General features: G+C 43.2%; 2 protein-coding genes across 3 annotated transcripts in view; both read right to left on the bottom strand.

Annotated features, from left to right (window-relative positions):
- Positions 1-24,014, bottom strand: part of MANBAL (mannosidase beta like) — a 191,142-nt gene that overhangs the window by 20,830 nt on the left and 146,298 nt on the right. The gene's annotated exons all lie outside the window — the stretch shown is intronic.
- Positions 3,812-23,731, bottom strand: RPN2 (ribophorin II). Of its 2 annotated transcripts, XM_086760581.1 has the most exons (18): positions 23,686-23,731; positions 23,406-23,608; positions 21,497-21,592; positions 20,607-20,782; positions 19,666-19,741; positions 19,171-19,305; positions 16,885-17,061; positions 16,394-16,512; positions 15,911-16,016; positions 13,473-13,564; positions 12,481-12,595; positions 11,687-11,881; positions 11,073-11,159; positions 10,406-10,501; positions 9,151-9,226; positions 8,110-8,239; positions 6,178-6,263; positions 3,812-4,185 (listed from the first exon to the last, which is right to left on the bottom strand). In XM_086760581.1, the coding sequence occupies exons 1-17, from the start codon at positions 23,696-23,698 to the stop codon at positions 6,212-6,214; spliced, it is 1,944 nt and encodes a 647-aa protein (XP_086616707.1). In that variant the 5' UTR covers positions 23,699-23,731; the 3' UTR covers positions 3,812-4,185; positions 6,178-6,211. The 2 variants fall into 2 exon arrangements, with proteins under 2 accessions (XP_086616707.1, XP_086616708.1); XM_086760582.1 differs by lacking the exon at positions 6,178-6,263.

The raw sequence follows: 24,014 nt of genomic DNA, 5'->3' as shown, positions 1-24,014 counted from the left end.
TTTTCTGTACCTCTCACTCCTAAAAGCAGTCACCTGGAACTTGAATTACACTCTAAATCTTGCTAGCCCTGGGGGACTGAAAGCCAGCAGTTGCATCCTTGGCAACACCTTCACTCATAAAATGTCAGTTGTCCTGTTTGAAGCAACCTCAACTTACTCCTTTGTCCGACAGAAATTAAGCCCGTCCAATCCTAGCCAGCACAATATAAACAGGTGTGGAGAGATCTGTGTGCGTACTAAACAAAAAGGGGGCTGGGGAGGGGAGAAAAGATCAGAACTCACCTACTTATGGATTCACACAGGAGGGCGTGGCTTTTCAGCATCTTCTGCCGTGCCTGACTTTGTTACCTTTCCACAAATAAGGTCAGCCAGGAAAAGCCCCAAAGAATGAAAACACCCTTCTCTGTGTGTTCAGTTTTCTCCTAATTATCTTTTTCTCCTGCTTCTGTCCAGAATAATTCAGAGCTCATGCATCTAACTGTACAGTGAGCCCTTCACAGCCATGAAGACATTCCTGGATGTGACCAGCTGGAAACAGATGCATACACTCCTCAGATCTGTTCAAAGGAATGCAGTTCTGATGCACTACTCAATTTACTTCAGTCTTTACAATTTAACTCCCCTATCTAAATACTGCTCTGTGTACTGAATCAGAAAAAAAAAAAAAAAAAAACCAAAAACCAAACCACTGCAGTTTAACCTCAGGCTGCTTTACACACAAAGACTAAAACAACCAGTACACTCGTAATCCTGGGGACATGCTGTCTACTAATTAAGGCTTTCAAATCACAAAGCATAGCAAAATTTCTGCCAAGTCATCATTGTGTTTGAGGGCCTGATTAATAAACATAAGGCCACCAAAAGGCCCTTTTAGGCACCTTAGGAAATTGATTACAGCCTCCTCTGAATAGATGCTGATGGCTGAACCACACATGCAGCTGGGATCAGGGCGAGGTAAGATATGAATCCACGTGTCTACCACCCCTTAGAAATGTCGCTGTGGGCTGCTGCTGTCTAGCTCCTTGATACAGAGCCCTGGCAGCAACAATGAACTCTAAGAAATTCAGCTACAGTTACTGCTCAGCCTTGAGGTGTTCAAGCTGAAGCTACAGCTCTGCAAGAGCTCCAGGAGATCCCTGTGCAGTAGACTGGGCTATCACTATGTTTTAATTCCACATGCCATCCAGTGGCTCTAAGCTCCACCATGGCTATGGTTACAACTGTAAACGTTTTCCAAAAGTAAGTTATTAACCCAGTGATCTCACACAGCTACTTCCTACCCTATCACCCCAATTCTCCAGCTATTTGTGTAATAATTATGTCTTCTAAAATGTAAATAGCATCAGGATGGGGTCTACTTTCCCATCATTAGCAGGAAATAAGAGTTCTAAATAAACCTGTCCAACAGCAGGTCAAGATGGCTCTTTGTCTGTTGAGACATTAGTTTCTTGATTCTGGGCCCAGAATGGAAGACGTCACTCAAACACAGTGGTCAAGTGTTACCGACAATGACTTGGAGCTGTGCTAACAAAGGCACCAGGTCCAGTACCAGTAACCCAAGACCAGGCTGGAAATACAGTGGCCTGCAAACATGTATTAAGGCCTCCAAAATCATCGCTCCTCGTACTGAACAACTCCTTCACAGTCTGCAGTAGGTACCATCGCATTTTTCCTTAGGTGACCATGTTTTAGGACAGGAGGCTCCAGCATGCACGGAAATGAGTTCATACTTGCACCAAATCCCTGTAGATTCCATTCTCTCTGTTCAGGTTTTACAATACTAGCACTATGAAAATATTACTAACTGCTCAGCAGGATGGGAAGCAATGAGGGGATGTTGAGGGGGATCAGTGAAGCTGTGACAGCAGCAAGTGCACGAATGGGTAATCTGTTACCCTTGCGCAGGCAGGCAGCTGTCACAGTGAGACATAAGCCATCCTTCTGCTTCACAGTTCACCTAGACAGAGAACCTGCAAAATAAAAAACAGCCCCTGTAGGCCTGGGTCAAAACGTGTTTGTAAACCTGTTCTGTAACAACTAACACACTTGAAGCCATTAGGGCTCACTTGTTCCAAGGAAAGGAATTACAAAACGAGTCAGCTTCCTAAAGCAGTAAGTAAACATAGTAAAAAAAAAAAAAAAGATAATTCTGTTAAGTAGCATTAAAGCTATATGCAACACAATTTTATTGGGTGTAGCCAATCAAAAGACCTATCAAAAACATTTCTGTAAAGACCTAACTCCGTATGATTACATAGCTGGGTGAGTACAGCTATTTGGAATAAAAGGGACTCATTTGAAAGTTCAGTTTGCACCAAAATGAAGAAACAAATGCTGAAACTCTGGGAGATTAAATATAGAAACAAATAAAGCAAATCAGAAAATGTCTGAGGAATAAAAGGTCATAAGAATAAAAACAAAACAAATTTTTCCTAACGCACAGCCAAGGAGGTAGAAAAATCAATAACAACACACACAGCTCAGAGAGGATACATCACAGTAGCACCCCATGATTTTCTTTTTGCATCTGTGCTCTCCTTGGGTAACGTGCCAGAGCTCTGCAGAGAAAGTATGAGAGGATTTCTCCTAGCATGAAGCATCAGTAGAAAAGTAAGTTCTAAACCAAAGCTGATGAGGGAGCAGTAACAAAATATGAGGCTCAAAAACAATTCACCAGGGTGAAAAGGAATTCCAGGATAAAATAGTACAAGTAGTAGCTTAACTATTTCTTGCTTAAAACGCCTTTAGTCCCAGAGGACTTTAATGCAGCACGAGATCAAGTTTTTGAAGGAGTGCAGAGGAGGTTAAAGGAGTTCAATAAACTTCTATGGCGTCCAGTATAATGTTAACAATGAACAAAGGGGTAAGAACTATTACAAAGAGCAGAAACAGTGAGCTAAGCGTGAACAACTGCAGTGGGGAAGAGGCAAGATGACTTTTATAAAGCGGAGTCATGGCTCACACACGTGAAGGTCTTCAGAGGTTTCGGCTCCACACCCTTTATCCACATGCTTGCTGGTTGATATAATTTTCTTGGATCGCCAAAAGACATTTGATAATGTTCCTTTGCCAAAAGGCCTTTAAAGAAACTAGTCTGACACGGGAAAAACAGGGGCCAACACATAGATGCAGGGGAGGGAGCAAGTGTTAAGTTCCTCATGCGAAAGTTGCTCATCAGGAGATTTTGGCATTTGGTTATTACTACCAGTGTGTCCTTCAGTAAAGCCCACGTCTGCTGTCTCAACACTGCTTAGCGGTCTTGAAGGTCGTAATTAATTGAGAAGTTAGAGCTCAAGTAACTCAATGCCAGGTGGCAACGAGCAGATTCCTGGCATTCAGTTTCATAGAAAAGGCAATAACCTCAATCAAATTCATATTTGGAGGGAAAAGGTTACTTTCAGAGGCTGGAAAGCAAGTGAACCCACTCAAGGGACCCACCAAACCTGCCAGGGTCAGACATGGTCACACACAGCCTGGCACACCAGCTGGGCCCCGCAAGGGCCAGGCCCCGAGGATTCCTCCTGCCTGAGCCCCAAGGGCGCACAGCAGCTCAGCACAGCCCAGCCTGGCACCACCCTGAAGTCAGAGAGAACAGCCATTAGTGGAGAAATGCAGACAACAGCGTCACACAAGGGACAGGCAGGAATGGGAAATCCCCCCCACTAACCAGGACCCTCTGGGAAAGGACATGAAAGAACAGGAAGTTTCACGCAGCAATGACTCATATATGAAATTCCCCACCAGAAGCAGCTCTTCTCATTCTCATGGAGCCCAACTTCCAACCACAGCCTGAGACAGCCAAAAAACAAAATTCAGGACCATTCTTTCCTCTTTATTCACAAACCATTTAGGATGAGAATAGGGCACTTGGGGAAAGGCAGAATTGTATTTTCTTTTTCTTCTTTTTCTAAAGGAAATTCAAATCTCCTGGGAGAAAAAGAGGGGAGGATCCAGGGAAGAAAGGATTTTCTGGATTCATATGAAAAGCACTCAGGTTGTATGAACACAACGATGAAAATCAGATTTTTAAAAAAGTATAACTGGCACCCTTTTGACTTAATACAAAAAAAAAAATCTGCTTCTGCCTTCCTTCTTCCGGTCTTTCAGTTATTTATTCACTTCTGTTCTGAAGGCATTTGCTTTGTTTTTCCCCCATTTCTTCCATTCTTCTGGTACTAGTGTGTCCTGGAAAGAAAAATCCCAAAAATTAACTCTTCCAGGCAACAAAGCACTTCCTCGCACAGTAAAAGCGTCCCCAGACCCCTCATTCTCTCTCAAAAGAAGCTTGTCAGATAGGTGTCTCAAAGGAAACTTCAATTGGAGTGGGAGAACCGGTACTGCAATGGAACAGAGGACTGAATTCAAGGAGGATGGAAATGGTCAGACAAAACAAAGATTAATTTCTGGTGCAAAAGGAATGAATGAGCCTTGTAAAATACAGAACTGAACAAAAAAGCAGGGCTGAATGCAAAGCCTGCAGGTACCTTAACTGCTCTTCTACTTTAGACAGGGCCAATCTATCCACTTGGAATCAGCTGGTCCATGTAAACACAAAGAAGAGCTCTTCATGTCTCCAAGACAAAGTGATTTAATATGGGCACAGCAGACAGCTTTTTGGGGTCCTTTTCCCTTCAACATGCCAGACACAGGCATAGCTATGGATGCTGAATGCCTGACAGTCCAGCCCTTGAAGTTTATAACAATACAGTCTTAACTGGTGTATCTGGGGCATCAGAAAACCCAGCAACAAGGAAAAATGCTTGTGACTGCACATGGCAGCAGAGCCTAACTCTGGAGAGTAAGTTATTTGCAAGATCTTCCAGGGTTACTGACAGGCCATGGGGAACTAAGGAGTTGAAACACCAGGCCAAGAAACAGAAAACATGCAAGCTGTGGAGAACACACTTGTGAGGCACTTGTTAACAGGCCACTAAAAAGTTGAAAACCACTGGCCCACAGCTATAGTAAAAAAAGTGTCCAGAGCAGAGCAGCACCAGCAAACACAGCCACAGTGCAGCCAGCATGCATCTACTAGAAAAAGCAACAGCCATCTTCAGTTCCTCTCCAGTTTCTTGTCATAGCTTGTTCTGTGCTCCAGGGAGAGAAGAGATAGTAACAGGGTACTTTTCTATGAGACACGATGGCAAATTCTCCATAGGGAATTTTCATGAAACCATCCTCCATACTGTCTGATCTGCAGACAGCTCATACCACAGTGCACATCATTTCTGCAACAGCCACCCATGCTGGTTTTGTTTTGCACCACAAAACCGACCCCCGTTCAACACACTGCGTGTGCCTGGAGCACTGACTATGAACATGGGAGAAAGCAGATGCTCACGAGATGCACAGTGATTTCAGTCTCCTCAGAGGATCTGTCCCAGAGGCTCTCTCCCTTCCTCACAACACAACAGTGCACTGAACGAGAAATGAAGCCACACACATGTGTTCAGAATTGGGCAGCATGCAGAGCAGCAGGGAGTCTTGCCTCCTACGCCACTGTGGATATAGCAAACTGGGATCTTACCTGTTCAGAATGAAAGGAAACAAAGGGCTTTGCACTGGTAAGTGACAACGGACACCTATCAGATGACTGTATTGAATGGACGAGGCTGGCTGAGCCATCGTTACCAGCTCAGTCTAACAGGAAGGTAAACCCTGGAACAGGTCGTGTTCTCAGCTGAATGAGGTGGTGCTGACCTAACTCTGCTGCACACAGAGCTCTCACCACCCCCAGCGAGGACGTAATTCAGCAGAGTGCCTGGCAGCTGAATAACCAGAATACAGCAGATGGGCATAGGGAATACCAAGAGCAGGATGAGAACAGCCCAGATATCAGCCATTTTCATCATGTTCTCCTCCAGTGACACTACTGATAATTTATTTAGAGGAACAATACCGCTTAAACTAGGTTTCATTTGAGACAGTGTATTCACATGTGCACATAGTACCATACAGACTTCAGATGATTCAGGAAGTCTCACAGAGGACACGTACTGCCAATATGCAAACCCAGCTGTAGCCAAGGACATCCAAGGACTGATTTAAAGCCCAATAAGTGATGCTGGAAGGAAGCAGCTTCAACTAAGATTTTTTTTTTTGTACAAGGAGTGATTGATGAAGTGAAATGAAACAGGCAGCATGCCCAGGAAAGGCAAATTCCAAAAAGGCCCTTACTTCTAGAAGAGCTGGTCACTAGCAAAACCCCCTTTTACCGCAGCGTTCTATACTTTGCCAACCTACTGCTCTGCTCTGCAGCGATCCTGCCAAAAGGAGAGAGGAAGAAACGTTCAGAGAAGATAGGAAGGAAGAAAGCAGCCCTGCTCCAGGAACAAGAGTCAGTGATAGAAATGCAAAAAGCAAAACCAGGCCTTCTGGTAACTTCTGTAAAAAGATGGTTCATACAGTCCCTGTCGCACACTCACCAGCAGCTTCCATAGTGGAACAGCAGCTTTGCCTCAAAGTGCAATCCAGTTAATTATCACTGCACTTCAACATCTGAGACAGGCCAGCAGCGCCTTAACAAAAAGATGTCTTCTTGAACTTTAAAGTCAGATACAAAGGGTTTAACTTTAGCCTAAGGTAGAAGTTTTACTTTCAAATTTGCCATTGTAGTTGCAGCTTCATGTCATTTAGAGTGAAAAAGCATACAGACACCCCCTGCAGTGTTTTGAATTGGGAACCAACCACTTGCATTTATGTGCTAACAGAAGCCCTGGTTGAGCGAAGACGCTTAGAAGTAAGCTTCATTGTATTTTTTCCCCAAATATGTATCATAGGCAATCTGTAATTAACAATGATTTTATCATTACTCTTTAAATTAAAAAGGAAACATTATTAAATGACATAACATAGTCCTGTTGGCAACAAAACCCCAGTAGGAACTCTTAGGCTAACAAGAGAAAGTGCAACAGTGGAGAGGGCTGGACATCCAAGGGACAAGGCTAAGAGAGCTAGGAGGGAGGTATGGAACGGGCTGATTACAATAATCATCCTCCCTGCTACAGCCATGCAAGGAAGGGTGTTTCAACATCAACAAATCAGTGCAAAATCCCTGAAAACTATATTTTTGTGGGTTTTTTTACAGCTCTTGTTGTGGTTTTAATATAGCGTAATAAAAAAAAGTGAGAACCCAGGGATATCTGTGCAAATAGTTATGCAAGGATAAACAAGTCTTAATGGCTCAAAAAGAGGAAAGTAAGAAAAGAACAGGTTTAATGGCAAAGCAGGTCAATAAAATAATCTTCAAAGCCAAACTCTACATTAGTACAGAAGGGCTAAAAGACAGGTCTCATATGGAAACCCTGTGTGGCAGAAGTGAAGGAGAGGGAACAGTTCAATCTCTAATTAACACACTGTACTGGAAGCTTGGGTCAGCAAGCTGCCTGCAGGCTGCCTAAGCCACGGCACAATCACAAGCCACTGCATGGCAGAAGACAAGTGTGCAGAACCAGTCCAATGCCAGTACAGAAGTGAATGTTGTATCCCTAACAGAATTTATCAGAATTTTCCCTGATTTTGCTTGCGTGTGTTGCCCATTGTCTGTTGCTGCACACCTCCAGTAAGCATCTGCTTCCCTTTTCTCTATAATCCCCCTTTGGGTAAGGGGAAGAGAGCAGTAAGATACTCCTGCCTTACCCTCCTCAAGCGCTTCTGTAGCAAGCACAGCTACAGAAAACTTGGGCCTCTTCTGCACTTATAGCGGCTTTCATTACCTAACAGCATTGTAAGAGCTTGATAGATTACATAGGAAAACAAATTTGTCAGTGAACATGTCTTGCCAAATGTGGGTTTCCACATGTCAAAGTGCACGTACTTCCACCCTTTGCTTTCTCCGCGTGCTTGATCACTTCAGGAAGTGGCCATGTGGACCATTCTCTCTGAAGCAGTTAGCTTTATCTCAGTGACAGCACCTCACTGCCCCTGCCAGTTCAAGCCCTTATTCTGAAAACAGGCACAAAAGTGGGACCAAGCAGCCCATCCCGACACACAAGATCCAAAAGCGCTGTTCATTACTGTATCAGTTACTGACACACAATAGCATCAGTGTGATCTCCTCCCCACTGATTTTACAAGCAGCTCCCACCAACGCATCCGTCCCCAGCTTACCGTTTCACTGCTTTCTGAGCTAGCATCCTGTTGCCCGCCAGGAATGTGAGGCCACCCAAAATGGCCAAGTACTTCAGAGTCTGGAACATGTTGAGCTGAGTCCAGTAGACATACATCAGTCCCAACATTGCTGTGAAAAAGAGACAGAGCCCATGGCTGAAACTGCATTTTGAAGGCCAACCACGTGTTATCCTCAGAACAATTGTTTTGTTGCAGTGCCAGGCTAAAGCATTCAGTTTCTCTCTCATCTCTGACACTCTGAAATGGCAGATCTAAAGACTACATGCTATTGCCAGGGGAAGAGGGCTTCTGGGTCTCCATACAGGAGTAAAACATGACACTGACAGCTTGCAACCAACTCTTCTGCGGCAGAACTATGGACATTATTATAGACATTAAGGGCTATTAAAAGGAGGAGGATACTCTGGATTTCAATAGAGGATATCAACCTTTGCACATCTGTAGGAGCTTACAGCTTTACGAAGTTTCCAAGGAAACTGGCTTTGACTAAGCAACACACTGTCATGTGGGAAACAGTAGATCCAATGTTCTCCCAACCTGCTACGGTTTTGGAATTCTACTAAGAAAGTAAATAACTGTGCAACTAAGGTCACAATAAATTTGATGAAAAAAAAATGGTCCAGTCAAAGAACAAGAGCAGCTTTCACAGGAAGTGCTTTAAAGAAAAGATGTAGACAGTGGTCCTGCAGGTTTCAATCCCCACAGAAACTCCTTGCTTACAAAGGATAAACATGCAATAAATAAAGTGTGACCTCTGGAAATAAGAGGTTCTATTAAGTACAGATAAATGGTGTGTGAGAGGAGCCCGGATAATGACCACTGTTGTAAGCTGATGGCCAAAACAATTTTATCACCATATTAACAATCATGAAAAGCAGGAAGGCAGATGAAAACAAGAGAACAAATGTTATGCTATTATGTCATTATAGTTAATAGACCACAAGCCCATTAACCACCAGGGCTCTCATCTGTAACTCCAGGTGAGAAGGTCAAACAAAGCAGAAAGCCTCTGACACTTACCAGCATGGCCCATGTGAAAAACAATGGTGCTGGGAGCAAAGCTGAAGTTGGAGATGTTGGCACCTATCTTTATCCACTGAAAGGAGAAGAAAATACCTGAGTTACAGTGGCCTTGTACACACAAGCTTTTATTTTATAAGTAGTATCTTTCAAGTCTGTTTGCTTTAAGTTCTTCAATGAATACAGTGTATTCTCTACAGCAGCACTTGTTTCCTGCTACAAGAGGACAGAGTAGTAATTTTGCTGAAGACAGCACTGTTGAGCTCCTTTAGTGAAAATTTCTCCTGCTGCTTCTGACTGCCCAAAGGCAGTTCCTCAGTTATCTTTCTTAAACTGATGAGAGGTTATTGCTCCAAATCTAAATTTTCCAGAAAAATAAACACTATTTCTATCCAGCAGATTTAATTTCAATTAAAAGGACAAAAAAGTGTAAGGTTTTGGACTTTGGCAAAAGAATAACTAACTATACATACAAGATATTTGCTCATAAAAACAATTTCAGTTTTCACAGTACAAAAGAGAAAGACATGAAGGATGGGAAACAGGAGCAGCAGCAATGAGATTTTTCATTAAAGAGTCATCAACATGCATATTGTGAACTCCAGAGACCAGTGGACACGACTACCCGAATGCCAGCGTTCAGTGAGGCTAGCTAACGGGAAATGACTGCCAAGCAAATAAGGGATCAGTTTCATCCTCCAAATAAGGAGCAATTTAACTTGACTAGATGAGATTTTGTATTGCATTAAGTTCAAAACATTGATCTGATGATACTGTGAGCAGCAGTAGATGCTTCAACTACAGACACACCAATACCAATTACGTCCATAAACGGGAAGCAATCTGATAGGATTAAGCAACACAGATTTTGTGATGGATATATTAAGTGTGAGGCAGAATCACTGTTTTTTTTTTTTCCCTGTGGAAGCCTAATGTGAGTTATAACTTAATCTGCCCACTGTTGTTCAACATCCCTAGAAGAATGATACTGGAGAAACTGACCTTACCTACTTGTACTCGGCAGCAGTGTTTTTCTGTTTTGACTATAAACTCAAAAAACCAAAACCCCCATTTAGGAAAGAGACAATACCAGACCCATGCTCTGCACGGACATTTGCTAAGTATGACCACAGCACTGCTGTGCCAGCCACGATTAAGCAAGAGTTTTAATAGAAAGTTTAGCTGGCCAACCTCCTAAGTGATTTCAGATTGGATAGGAAAAAAATTTTCTTTTTCTGTGGCACAGTTCACTCACCAGAATGAGCAGCAAGAGCAGAGGGGAGAGAATCAGTGCTGTGAAAGTGTTAGATACCACAGTGGGAGGCCTCTTCTCAGGTTCCCTGAAGAGGTGCTGCAAACAAACAAAACCAACTCATAAGTAGGAGTATTCCAACAGATCAGCTTCTGGGCTCCCCAGAGGACCGGCTGCAGTCCTGGTGCTGTTCCCAGATGTTCCTTTGGATAACCACTCCTCTTAAGACAAAGACTGACTCTTTAAAGCAGTGTCTGTTCCAGTCTCTGCACATTTGATCTCCTGCACAGTGAACTCCTCCTTGCACTCACAGAAGCACTCATTAGCTCGTCATCAGCACGGATGGCTGGAATGAAGCAAGATAAACCTTCAGAAGCACAGAGCTTTCTGTGGTGCTTGCCTAGTAAAATTTTCATGTTTGAATTTTCTCAGTGACACCAGTTGCTCTCTCACAGGTAAGACACAGAGCTTATTTATTCACATTCCAGAGGACTGCAACAAATTTATTTCCATTAAGCAGTAACTCTGGTCTTCCTTTAACTACATTACTTACACAGTATTTTTTTTTTTAACAATAGATGACTTTTCAAAAGGAGATTACAATGAGAACAAGTAATACTAGTAGGACTAGCCCCCCATCTCCACATGTCATTTTTGGTTTTGAAGGTACCTGGATTTCGGGTTTGGGAACAAAGAGGTTCTTGGACTGGACTGTGGATGGTGCATCCTCTTCTGGGAATTTTATCACAACATCAGCCTGGAATGAAATTGTGCAGCTTCATGAAGTTGCATCTTGATTTATTCAAAGTTTTATAAAACCTATTCCATTACTGTGGCCTATTTCCTTGTCAATCTACGACTGACATGATTTTTAAAAGAACCTAAGAAAGAGCCACTAGATTTTTTCAGAAGCAAGTTCTCCTAAACAGAAGCAGTAATGTCATTCACCCACCACTAAGAGTTGGACTTATTTCCAGCATAGCAAGCACAAAAAGGCTAAAGCTTGAAGGGCTTGCTGTGAAATTACAACCAAACCCATAAATGTTCTGAAGTTTCTGTTCCATCACATGATGAAATGAATGTTCATTTCAGTCTTGCTTTGATGCTTACTTAAAAACTTGAAATGAACAGCAAACCTCAGAGTCAGTAAGTAGCCAAAAGGATTCTGGTCCACTACAAAGAGCACAGACATTTGAACATTTTTCTTCCAAGTCTGTACCATGTCCTCCCTGTTAAGACTGCCAGTAATCTCAAAACCACATCACCACACTTCCAGCTACATACCACGTTCCACAGGATTGGATTTTCCAGAGTGGCATCTCCAATTATCAAGTAAAGAGTGTAGGTACCAGAGGCAGAGTCAAATTCAGTCTTTCTTTCAGAGGTATCCAGTTCAAACTTGTACACATTCTTGCTATCTGGTTCTGCAACAAACACTACCTCCTGGCCAGTCTTTTGGTTGTGAAGTCGGACAAAAGTCTGAAAGGAGAGACGGAACCATTTCTGGAATATCTCAGAGTGCATTTAAAAATGCCAGCAAAAAAAAAATTACCCCCAAATCCAAAAGCATAACATTAACAAAAGCTGGAGGACAAACTGTGAGTCTCAGCACCTAGATCTCTGCAAATCAGCAAAGTTCAATATCTCTTCAATTAACTAGGTTAATTCAGGACTCAGATCATCCAGTGACCTGCTCAGGGTACAGGGAAATACACTGTTACTTGACAGGCTATGTGCAACAGCGCACAGAAAAAAAAATAAAGTCTACATTCAAGGACTTTTTCAGCAAACAATCTACATTAAAAAATCAGAAATGTACTTTTTATACTGCAGGCTACCTGCACTCATTTTGTTAAGTTAAGTAAGACTCAGTACCAAAGCCAGAAAAGGCTTCATTTAACATCCAGCCAAAACAAATGAACTGAATCCACTCCCCATCTACCAAGATCTTCCACAGCTCGTGTCAGAAACATAAGGCTTCTCAAAATCTATCAAATCTTTTCAAGAGCAACTGTCACCTCAGATGCTTCAAGATGGAACATCTTGGTGACACAGTAAAGACAAAAATTTGTCCTAACCTGGTGAGGGATGAGTTCAGCTCCACTGTTCACATCTATCAGCTGGAAGGATAAAGCAAAATTCTGATGGCTGTCAGCAGTGAATGACCCCTTGGCTTTGGCTGGGTAAGCTACCCTAGGAGGAAAAAAGCCGAACAGAATTGAGGTGATCTTCCAAGAAAAGGTCTGGTGTTCAAAGAAACCAGGGCACACAAGCTAAACTAGCGGTACTGCAGTTGACTCAACACAGGTGAGCTATTTTATCAAAAAGTCAGGTGAACATGTCTTTCTGTTCCACTACAGATTTAATAAAAAGAAATGAATAGATTTTTTTTAGTAGGACTTTTGTGAGCTACAGACATTGCCCATCTTCAAGTAAAACAGTACTTTGTTGTAAGATTCAAAAGGAACACCAGAACAAGGCTTTGCTAATGCTACACTCCACATTCCATTTAGCCAAGGCTATGCTACAGCAGAACAGAAAAAACACACACTCACACTTCAGCACAGGAAGGCTGTATCAGCACGCACACACACACATAGCGGCCTCAGTGAGGCTGTGCAACCTAAGTTAAATTAAAACGTGCTACATTTTAACTGATGTCAGTTAAAAAAATAACTTCATTAAGTTCAAGTACACCAAACAATGGTACAGCCACACTTCCCCAGAGAGAGTGTGCACGTTGTTTCAGAGCATCTCTATCGAAGCCAAATTATACTACACACATTAAACTCTGAACTTGCTTTTGCTATGGAGAGGTGCCAACAAAGGAACAGAAGACTCAGGCTGCCTGGCTTCTGTTAGTACTTACTTCAGTATTAAGAAAAATCATCCATAAAAATAATCAGTATCCTACCAATGAATTCACAGGTTTGAGAGAAACAGTATGGGTATAATTCTCTAGTTATTCCAAAACAAGATTCTTCTGGTTTAGCTGAAGCAGGTAAAGCTCAGAAGACCTTCAGTCTAGAGCCAGTTGCCCCTTAAAGGATCACACACAGAATCGTTTTACCTGGTTGTTTTTGGCGCAATGCTCTGATCTTTATCCACAGTAGAAAGATCTACATTAGTAATCCCAACTTCTGTGGAAACTTTCACTTTCAGCTGCAAGAAATCACAATAGAAAATTACTCAGAGCACTCTACATATACCAGTTACGGTCAAGTTCACTGCAGAAGCTTTAGCTCTTCTGGCCCCTTCCCCAAAGAGGGTCTTACACTAAGGCAAAGGCAGAACCTAACCTGAACAGAAGGATCTACAGCAATTTACCTTCTGGCAAACCTCCTGCATCAGTCACTAACCCTAACTCATCCCGTTTCTCCCCGCACAAGCAGCCAGCTCTGAAGACACCAGCTTCTCACTCACGTTGGGAGTTAGCTGCCCTTTGGAGAACTGTTTTTAATGAAACAGTCCAACTATCCGGATCCAACTAGTTTTCCTTTTAAACTAGCAGAAACTAGCTATTAAAAATTACATCACATATGATACAACTTAACACTGCATGTGCACATGTTCTTCTGCTTACTGGATAGCAATTTGAGATGAGAGAGGTCTCCAGACAGCAACCACTTATGCCTTTGTTGGCTCCTAAAACCTAACAGGTTTCTGCTGATTTTATTACCAGCCGGCACAAGCCAGAGCATTCCCGCAGACTTGCTCTCTGTCCAGCAAGCCTTCTTTCGGAGTCACAGCATTTGTCACTCAGTGCAAGGCAGCCAGTAAGGCCCTGTCATTTATCACTCTCCTTTGTGCTAAGTGCTGTATAAACCCCGAGCAAAGAAACGACTTCCTGCCCTCTCCACAGTCTCAAACCACAGACCATCTAGGCAGTGAACCTCCGTGGGTTTGACTGATTTCAATCCTCCTCTCAAACATAAGCAGTTACTGCAGTCTGTAGTTTTTAATTAGCACATTTGTTCTTGCAGCTTACAAATGCTCCCCTGGAGAACTAAGGTTTCATTACCAAGATATTTTTCATCATACATTACAATTTGTTATTACAGGTTTGCTCATGTGAACCAGCCCCACACCCTCACCCTGAAAAATAATTCACAGGGAACCTGTGGGAAAAATATCTAAAAACAAACCAAACCATCCAAGCCAGACTTCACACATAACAAACTTGGCAGTTCCTAGTCTAAAGTTAGACTAGTCAGACTAACTTTAGTAAAGCCTTAGTTTGTTCCAAGATGGGAACAAAAAGACTAATGAAATATTAATTTTTAAAAAGTTACGTGAAGGCAACTCAGAGCTGTTGCACACAGCCCCTCCAACTGAACAGTACACAAACATCTCTCAAATATTTTAATGCCAGGAAATGTAGTCTCTGCCTGGAGTAATAACCCACTGGTTTAGCTCATTACTGTCAAAACGATGGTGCATTAAGGACAATTAATGCTAATAGCAGTAAGGAAAAAAAGCAGTTCCCCCAGCAGTCCTCCCCCATAACAATGTGTCTTATTAGAAGCGGTTCACACAAAGCCGCCCCAGCGTTAATGCATTCCTAGCGGTGCCTCTGTGTGCCAGCAGCGAGCTTAAGCAGGACCAATCAATCCCCTTTTGACACTCCTAAGTGCCATTACTACTACAGTGACAACATCCATTTGATACACAGAGTAAAGGTCAGCAGTTGTAAATAAGTGTCTTCCTCCACTCCCAGCTGACTATGTTGGAAGACTTTAAAAGTGAATCTTTTCCTTACATAGGTGACTGAGGGCAAAAACTAACCCTGGGAACAGGTATCACTGGAGAAGAGGATTCTCAGCTGTGGACACTGGGGTGGCTATATGAGTCACAGAGGTCACATTCTCCTCACTGTAACAAACTTAAGGAAAATAAAACTCTGAGTGTTTATATAAACCTATTCTTCAGAAAGGTGTAGTATACCAGCTCTCGCCACCAAAAAGGGAGCGTGTATAAGTGAAATGAAGACTTCATTTGCATTTGCTTTGGTCACTGTTTCCCCACTACAAAAGCATCACCATACACACAGTTAGGATACGCCAAGAGACCCCCTTGACTCTTTTCTAGGGCTCTTAGAGAAACAGACAGCAGCAAACGCTTATCCCCCACCCCATACATCAAGCAATCACCAGACAACTGCTAGCCAGATTTACAGATTCAAATCTTGAATGCTCTGAAGAACTAACATTCATAGTAATTGTTTTTGCATAGCTACTTCGAGCTGCTACATAAACACTTCCACTGTTAGCCTTTATTCATGTCAGATCAGCATCTAAGTAACAAATCAGTTTTGAAATTTACACAAATCTCTTCTGATCATGTATTAATCTGGTTACTGGGCATAATCATGAGTCAAAATTCAAGGCATTACAGAAAAAACATGTGACAAAAATGCCATAGAACTGGCAACATCCTGGATGGATATAAATAAAAAGCTGTTTCCGTGAACAGGCACAGAATTAAAGTGCCGTCAAAAAGCATACCCACCTCAACTCTGTTAGCAATAAATCGCTTATCTCCATCAACACTGATCGAAAAATCATAATATCCGCTTGCAGGTTTCACGTTCATGAAGTTCAGCTCAAAGACATCTCTGTAACAAAAAAGCATGGTACTAGGCATCCTCTAGGACACTAAGATCAGCCTACAAATAGAGAACATCTTGCTACCAAGAAGTCTCCAAATACGCTAGATTAAGCAGACAAACACAGCACAAAACCAACATTGCTAAGTGCAGTGGGAAAAGAATTCTTTGAAGTTTCCATTCCAAATCAAAAGAAAAGCAACAGAAATTCACCATCACTGCCAAATGTGCTCAGTCACTCGTTGCCAACAAAATGCAACTACAGAGTTTTGAGTTTTCCACCATACAAACATTTCTCTGGTGGAAGAGCACATAAGGAAAAAGTCCAACGCTGTTCAAATAAGACGTTTGCCTTACAAACGGTAAAAATAAGATTATATTCTTACCCTGATAGAGCAAATGGTGTCTGTTGAAGGACAGTGGCTTTGCTAGATGCAGACTTAGCGTAGTCAAGCTTTACAGAAGCTTCAGTCAGTGGCTGGGACATAACGTTGGTCACTTGTAGCTACAAAAGGAAAACAAGAATTTCTGTGAAATGCGTTCTCCCAGAAGGAATGCAGGAGCACAGACAACTGACTGTCCCTCTGCATTATACACCCAGATTCACCTAGTTCTTTCTAACATAACCAAGAAAGCTAAAGTGTGTAATCAGCAGAGCTGACTTCCAACTGCCTTCTCAAAGCAGTGTCTGGTAAGCCGTGGGTAAGCAAAGGTTTCAAGAATCCCTTCATAAAAGAACTAAAACTCCAGATCTACTGGAACCCGAGTCCTGGAGCTAAAAATGAAACACATCACCTTACACACTCAGTCAGCCCAGATCTACCAGTACGAAAGACTGAGCTGAGAGATGAGATAAGATTTGAGGCTAAGGACTTACCCTGAGTACGGGCTGATGGTGAGAAACAGCTGCAGGCCCGTCAGGGACAATAACAACAGGCAAGTGGTAGCGGTTCTGGGATAAAGAACCTGCGGCACAAGCAACGCTGAAGGCCTCTGAGAGTGTCTCAAAGTTTTTCTTGCTAAAAATTGCATTCATCAGCTGGATAATTTGGTCCTGAAAGAAGAAAAACAAATCAGACTAAGCACTAGCAGCTTATCACAACAATGTTATCATGTTAGTGTTATGTTTAATGTTACAGTACAATGTAATGCTATGTTATCAATGTTCATTAATAACCTAGATACAATGTTATTAATAGAAACATAATTCATAAACATTGATTAATTTCCCATTTGCTTTAAAAATAACTGAAGCGATGAGGTAACCCAAAATTAGCTACCCTTTGCATATCACATTAGCACTCTTATTCTTGGCTAGGAGGTTCCAACCACAGTCGCTGTAATTGTGCTGAAAACTTGCAAAACCAGAACTGGCTTCTACCTCTTCAAGCTACGTGTTTCAGAATGGAAGACAGCTCAACTATCCAGACTGCGTGCAGCTGCAAAAAGACAATTTGGCTCCAGGAGCCGCACAAATGTCCTAACACAGTGAGGAAGGACTAGGCTAAACGTCCTGGCTACCTGCCAACTGGGAAGGCCACAGAGAGGTGATGCAAAGCATCCTAATGGCTCTGGAAAGAGCCAGTCTAGGCCCATGCAGGCTTATCCCCTTAGCCTCAGCAGTGTCCTCAGGCTAAGAGGATTAGCTTTAAAGCAGTACCACCAGGAGCAGAGAGCCAGGTCTGGCTCTGGGACGTGCCAAAGCTAATTTGTTCTCTCCAAAGTAGGAGTGGGACCACGTCCCCCAGCTGGTTTTCCAGGCTGATTTTGTAGGGTTAGTGCATCTGTGCCACACTCCACAGCGTATGCCATATTATGCCATTTTCTTCCATTACTCCCTGCTAGTCTGGAAAGCAGAGGGCTTAGTTACCTGTACTTTGATTCAAGCAAAGGATTGTGGGCTAAATTCTAACCAGAAATGAGAATAATCAAAGACAATCCCACATAAAGCAATAGGCACGCAACTTAGTAACGTACAAAGAATGCTTTTAAATGAAATCCACTGCATCTCAAATTTCCACCTCCCTACTTGTACTAATGAGCATCAATGTACATGACATAACTACAAAAAGCATCCAGACAGATGCTAGAGAAGTCCTGCATAGTGCAAATCCTGCAGTGTTTTTCATTTACATAGAGGCATGGCATAGCTCCAGACCTTAATCAGCAACTGACACTCATTTAAATTACGGGGGGGAAGGGGGAAGCTATTTTTTCAAGTACTACCTCTTAATTTTTAAACAGAGTTTTGTAGTATTCCGGAGGCACTCTCACCATTCACAGGAGATAAAGCTTTAAGCCCCAACAATAGCACTTCTGACAGCATAATTTTGAAACAACACTAAACAATTTTCCTTAATTGGTCTTTTTTTAAACATCATTTGGACACTGACAGTTCGAATTGTGTGCAGCAGAATCACCACCTCAAAACTGACATCAAAATTACTTTGCATTACTCTGTTTGGCAGCAGCATGGAAGAGAGCCAGGAATGAACTCAGATGTCTTACACTGGGTTCTGTCTCAACCCTGCCACTTTGGCTTGCGCTTCAGGGAGCTGCCACTCTCAATCAAAAGTACATCTACCTCAGTTAACTTGTTGTGGGGAAAAAAAAAGTGGATAGCTTGCAGTAATGATTTCTAGCTTAATCAAGCTCAAAAGAACTTCCAACAGTCTTTCATTTTAGACAAGATTTTGCAGCTGGATTGCTGTAGGTGTACGGTACTAATGTTGTCTCACTTTTGGGGAACCCAAACTAGGGTGTCTGCATTTCCCCACAGGTAAATAACATTTGCAAAACACTTTGAAATGCTGCAAAGTGCAAGACAAATACCAAACACCAGAACAAATCCTGAAACAAGAGGGGTTTTTTTCAACAACTTGTCTCAATAAACAAACTAAGGCTCATTTGCAATTTCCTTCTGTACGTTTGAAAAAGTAAAAAACCAAAGCAAATTCAGCCTGTGATCTTGAAAGTGGAATATCCTCCTACAGTCTGTTACTTAGCATTCCCTCTGGGATGTCCCTTTTCGATGAGTGAACTCATTATTTTTTCCAGCAGAAACGCTACCCAGTTATACCAGCCCCTTGCACTACACAGCAGGGATGAGGCAGGTCCTTTTTGTGGGCTACAGTGTGCAAAGGAGGAAGAGGCAGATACACACCTCCTTCATTGCCGGCTCCGTACCCACGTGGTCCGATAGCTTGTAGGCAGCAGCAACAAACAGTGCAGTAGTCTCAATTCCTTCTTCAAACTGCAGATAAACTCCACCCAAGTCATCCAGGCGAGCAACAAGATCCTCATGGAAAGTTATTTAAATTTAAATTGCATTGCAAGAGTATTTGTGTGGGATTACTAGAGTATTTTGTAATAGTCTTTTAAGAAACAGGAAGAAAAATAAACCTTCAGAAGAAGCTTTCAGTCTTTACTGCATTTAAATATAATTAAAAATCACGCATTTCTCTGTCCACTGTGAAACAGTTAAAGAAGTCCAGGAGAAATATCTGCTTGAAAGGAAGAGGAAAGCCAATCCCCATCATGCAGGCAAGGAACTAGCCAGGTTAGCTTTTCATTTTATGTTTCACATTAATACATCTTTTAGTACTACAGATGTCTAACAAATTCCTGAATAATCAGAAACCATAGCATGTGTTCCTACCTCTATCTCTTCAACAATGCCACTTAGATCTGCCTGCTGGGACAAGTAAGATGCCGTCTCCAAAGCCTGGATGGTTCTTAAACAACAAACAAAACCAAACAATTGTATGACTATCCTTCTCTAAACCCAAACATCACTCAAACCAAAGCAACTAGTTTCTATTCTGAATGAACTATAAAACTGCTGTTACTGCATTCCATTGACTCAAGGCAATGAATCTGAAGTGATTTATTGGAAACTTAAAATTCATTAGGGAACTCCACTTTAGCTGCATCAGCAGCGCAATAAATTCATAGATTCAAAGGCAGCGAGAAACTAAACTTTGATTCCTGCACAGCACAGATCCCCAGACTGAGGCTTCCAGCAATAATTATTTTTTTTTTTTCATCAAAGCAGCAAGTTTTAAAGTTTCCCTTTCTTCCTTAGCTTTTAAGGAAACCTCTATTCTCTCCTTTCACAGTAAAATTACTTAATTCTTTGGTGATAAATGCTGAGATTCCTTCTGCTTACCAGCATGGTTTTTTCCAGCTCATTGTAAAGACATCCCAATCTACAAACGACAGAGCTGAGGAAGAGCACCAGGTGTATTGCAACCATAAAGTACACGGAACCACGGCTAGGCTTTAAGTAAAAAAATTGTGAATCTTTTTAAAAGAGGAGGCTTCTCTGGGATGCGTCCTCTTTATTGACCGTTATTCTTGAACTAAAGTGAATACATATGCTCATTTGCAAAATCACACAGAAAAGAGCCCCCAAACCATGTTACTCGTTCCCCTAGAGGGACAATAATGAACTGGACAAACACATAAAATGAAAACACAGCACCTACTCCACTGCATCTATATTACAAAAATTAAATGTTAAAATATCCTTTACTCCAAAACCCAACTGCTCAGAGGATAAACACACAACAGCGAATCACTTCCATCTGAAAGACTTACGCCAGCACATTTTCTTCTTTGCTGAGACGAGCAGTAAGAGCACTAAGGGCCTCCTGAGATGCTAAAGGAAGGCCAAAGGCACTCAGTGCCCCAACGGCATGGAAGATCTGGGAGATCGAGGAATCCTCACTGACAGCTGCAAGCAGCAGCTCCCTGGTCTCATTTGAAATGGTGACCTGAAGAAGAACACAAGGAACAGGCTGATTCACACTTGAGAAAACAAGGCCTTCGAGTCACCACTGATTTCTTCCTAAAGCAACACACATGACTGGTGAACTACTATAAGCTTTTGGGAAAAAGCTCTTTATCATTCATTACCCTTTAGTTTAATTAATTAAATCCCTAAGTTTTGCTGTCAACTATCAATTAGACAGCATAATCCACGATTCAGATTTATCCTGGTAACCTGCTACTGCTTTTCATCTGCCATCACATCATCGTGCAGGAGCCGGTGGCACTGACAAAAAATGGAGCTTGGATGACCCACCCAGCATTCAGCAAGGGCAGGCTGCTTTTGTATCACTGCAGTGTTTGAACACAAGGTTTACATCCAAAGAGTTTATCAGCCACCCAAAGAGTTTTTAATTGATACAGCTGCTGTGAATTCTAGTAAAATGTGCTGGCTCCTTTTTCCTTAGCCACCAATGTTTAATCAAGAAACATCCTCTCAGAATCACTCTGGACTAAATACTTGCTTTGTATCTTTACACTTTGTTGCGTATAGAGTACTCTCAGATACCTCATAAGTTATGTACCAAAGACACAACACAGTACAACCCGCTAAAAGAAAGCAAAAGTAGAAGTTATACATAAAATAAACCCAAGAAAAATATTATGGCAAATATTCCCTTGGTAACACCTGTCTGCAGAGCTCAGGGCTCCGAACTCACCTCACAGCCAGACAGGATGCGGATGGACTGCGCAGCATAGAAGAGGGAATCGACACTGCTGGAGTCCACGTGAGATTTGATGAAATTGCATGCAGCCTGTGAAGAAAGAGAAGTCGACTTACAGCAACAGTCTTGACTTAAGCCACTGAGAGGAGGTTTAAATGATACTCTAAGACACTTTCATGTACACCACTGTGCATTTTTATACTGCAAAAAGGCAAACAATTCCCTATTAATATTTGCGATGCAGCAGAGCCTAGAAGCCCTCAGATGTTACTCTGCTAAGTGCTGCATAGAAACAAAGGTGGTTCCCACTAAAAGAGGTAAGTGATTTTCACAAACTCAACGGCAACCACAATTCAAATGTAAATTGAGTATAATTATAAAACCTATCAAAATAAAAATTCCATGTGTATATTTAGCAGGGAGAATCTCCCAGGACAGAGAACAGATGAGCAAAAATTCTGTGGGTGAGCCTCCTTCCCAGCTGTCTATCACACACAATCACTAATGGATGCAGAATACAGAATTTCAAAGCATACAGAATGAAAAGTTGGGTAAGCAGCTACAGTATGCAAGCAAGCAATGAGACTGCTCATTAATCTGTAGCCAGTTTATTATTAACTGATAATCAGACAGATGGATCATTAAGATTCCATTTTAACCAGAAAATAACCAAGAATTTAACCACTCATACTCAAAGACCAGTGATGTCCTTGAGTATGATGTCTTTGTCCATGGAGAACAGGCCTTCACAAGCAGGACAAGATTTTAATGCTACAGTCACCTAGGAACACTGATACATGTTCAAGTGTTATGCCTAGCTATTATTTTTACTACCTGCACCTTTTAAAGAGTTTCACCTTGTGAAGAGGTACTGTCCAGAAAAAAAAGTCTCACCACAAACCCCAAGAACAAATAACGAATTACCATTTACCTGCAGAAGCAAAGGCTGTATTATCATTGCCAAAACTAGGAACCTTTTAAAAAAACAACCATACTGACATAAATGAAAGCATCAGTTCCCAGCCTAGCCCATTGATGACCAGTGACAGACCACCGCAAGGCACGCAGTGTGGTGAACCACAACATCTTCAGGAACCTCACAGTTAAGAGCTTGTGGTGTAAATGCAAAACACTCAAAGAGGAACTAGGTCCAAACGGTTTCCAATGAGGAAAGAAAAAAAAAAAAAACAACTTATGTTTACAGCCCAGGTGCATAGGTAAGCATGCACAAAACCAGGCACGCCTATGCAAGCGGGTCGTTACAAGGACAACCTGCAACATTTAAACTAGAGATGCCTAGAGACATGAGAGGGCAGTAAGCATCACGCTGACACCACAAGCCTTTGTTTCTACTCTGAACACGAGGCAACATCTTTTACGCACAGAGACAGCAAGGTCAAGTGATCCTGCTAACTTTGGTGTTGGAACTGGAACAAAATAAGGAGAGCCGTGTTTAACAGGACAGCGAAGCAAACACGCCGCAGGCAGAAATCCTTCACAGAACAGCGAGGCGAATTGATACCCACAGTAACATCACGACAGGCTGTGCAGGAGCGAGCCCTGAAACCACCCCTTAGCAGCAGCAAGCGTAAGGCAGCCTGCAGCACTATCTGCCTGGACGAGGACGCAAGTTATTCACGCATCGAACCTAAACGGTTGTCAGCGATTAACAGCGATTTAACAGCTTGCTAAGAACGTCACGCACGAACGCTTTTCCTGTCAAAGCGGAGCACGCCAGAGAGACTTATTATGCCTGAACTTACTACGCCTCCCGTTTTGCTGCCGTGCTACGCCGACAGACCCCCCAGCACAGCAAAGGGCCCTTGTGCCGCACCGCACCGGCGGCGCAGGAGCGCAGGGCGAGGCCCGGGAGAGCGGCAGCACCGAGCCCTCAACCGCTCACCTTTTCGTCCGCCACCCGCAGCCCCAGGCTGCCGAGGCCCACGATGGAGTAGAAGGCGGCCTGCAGGTCGGCGAAGGGCCGCTCCAGCGCCGCCCTCAGCCGGGCCAGGTCGCGGGCGGTGAGGTGGTGGCTGGGGGCCAGGGCCTGGGCACCGGCGAGGAGGAAGAGGAGGCTGAAGGCCGCCGCCAGGCGCAGCCGCAGGCCTGCGGAGAGACAAACGAGTTACCCCGCGGGCCGCGCCCGCCGCCAGCCCCCTCCCCGCCGCGGGCCCTCGGCTCACCCGGCGCCGCCATGATGCCGCCCCGCCGCCTGCGCCACGGCGCCGCTTCCGCCCCGCGCCCCGCCTCGGCCCGCGCCACCACGCCCGCGCCACGGGGGAGGCGGGAGGGACAGAGTATTTTGCCAGGGGGTAGTCCAGCCTCACGGACTCCCACCGCGGACACCACGAAGATGTCAGAAGGAGGTGCCTGCGGGGGCCGGGCGGCGGGCGGTAGGAAGTTCTGTGGCGCCGGGGCCGCCCCTCAAGAGCCAGAGAGGTCTCCCCTGGGCGGCAGGAATGGTACGATCCCGCGGGCGGGGGCGGCCCCTGGAGAGGATGTGGGCTGCGCT

This window comes from Chlamydotis macqueenii, chromosome 16 (assembly GCF_036417535.1).
Source record: "Chlamydotis macqueenii isolate bChlMac1 chromosome 16, bChlMac1.mat, whole genome shotgun sequence".
NCBI classification, from domain to species: domain Eukaryota; kingdom Metazoa; phylum Chordata; class Aves; order Otidiformes; family Otididae; genus Chlamydotis; species Chlamydotis macqueenii.
The sequence above is the reverse complement of the archived record's forward strand: the minus strand, read 5'-3'. Positions and strand labels throughout refer to the sequence as shown.

Bases quoted from the DNA above. Each gene is read 5' to 3' on its own strand.
- RPN2 (XM_086760581.1), bottom strand. The intron at 16,017-16,393 runs GTAAGAATATAA...TTTTTGTTACAG, and splicing joins ACACCATTTGCTCTATCAGG to AGATGTCTTTGAGCTGAACT. The intron at 10,502-11,072 runs GTACCTTCAAAA...GTTTGTTTGCAG, and splicing joins TTCCCAAACCCGAAATCCAG to CACCTCTTCAGGGAACCTGA.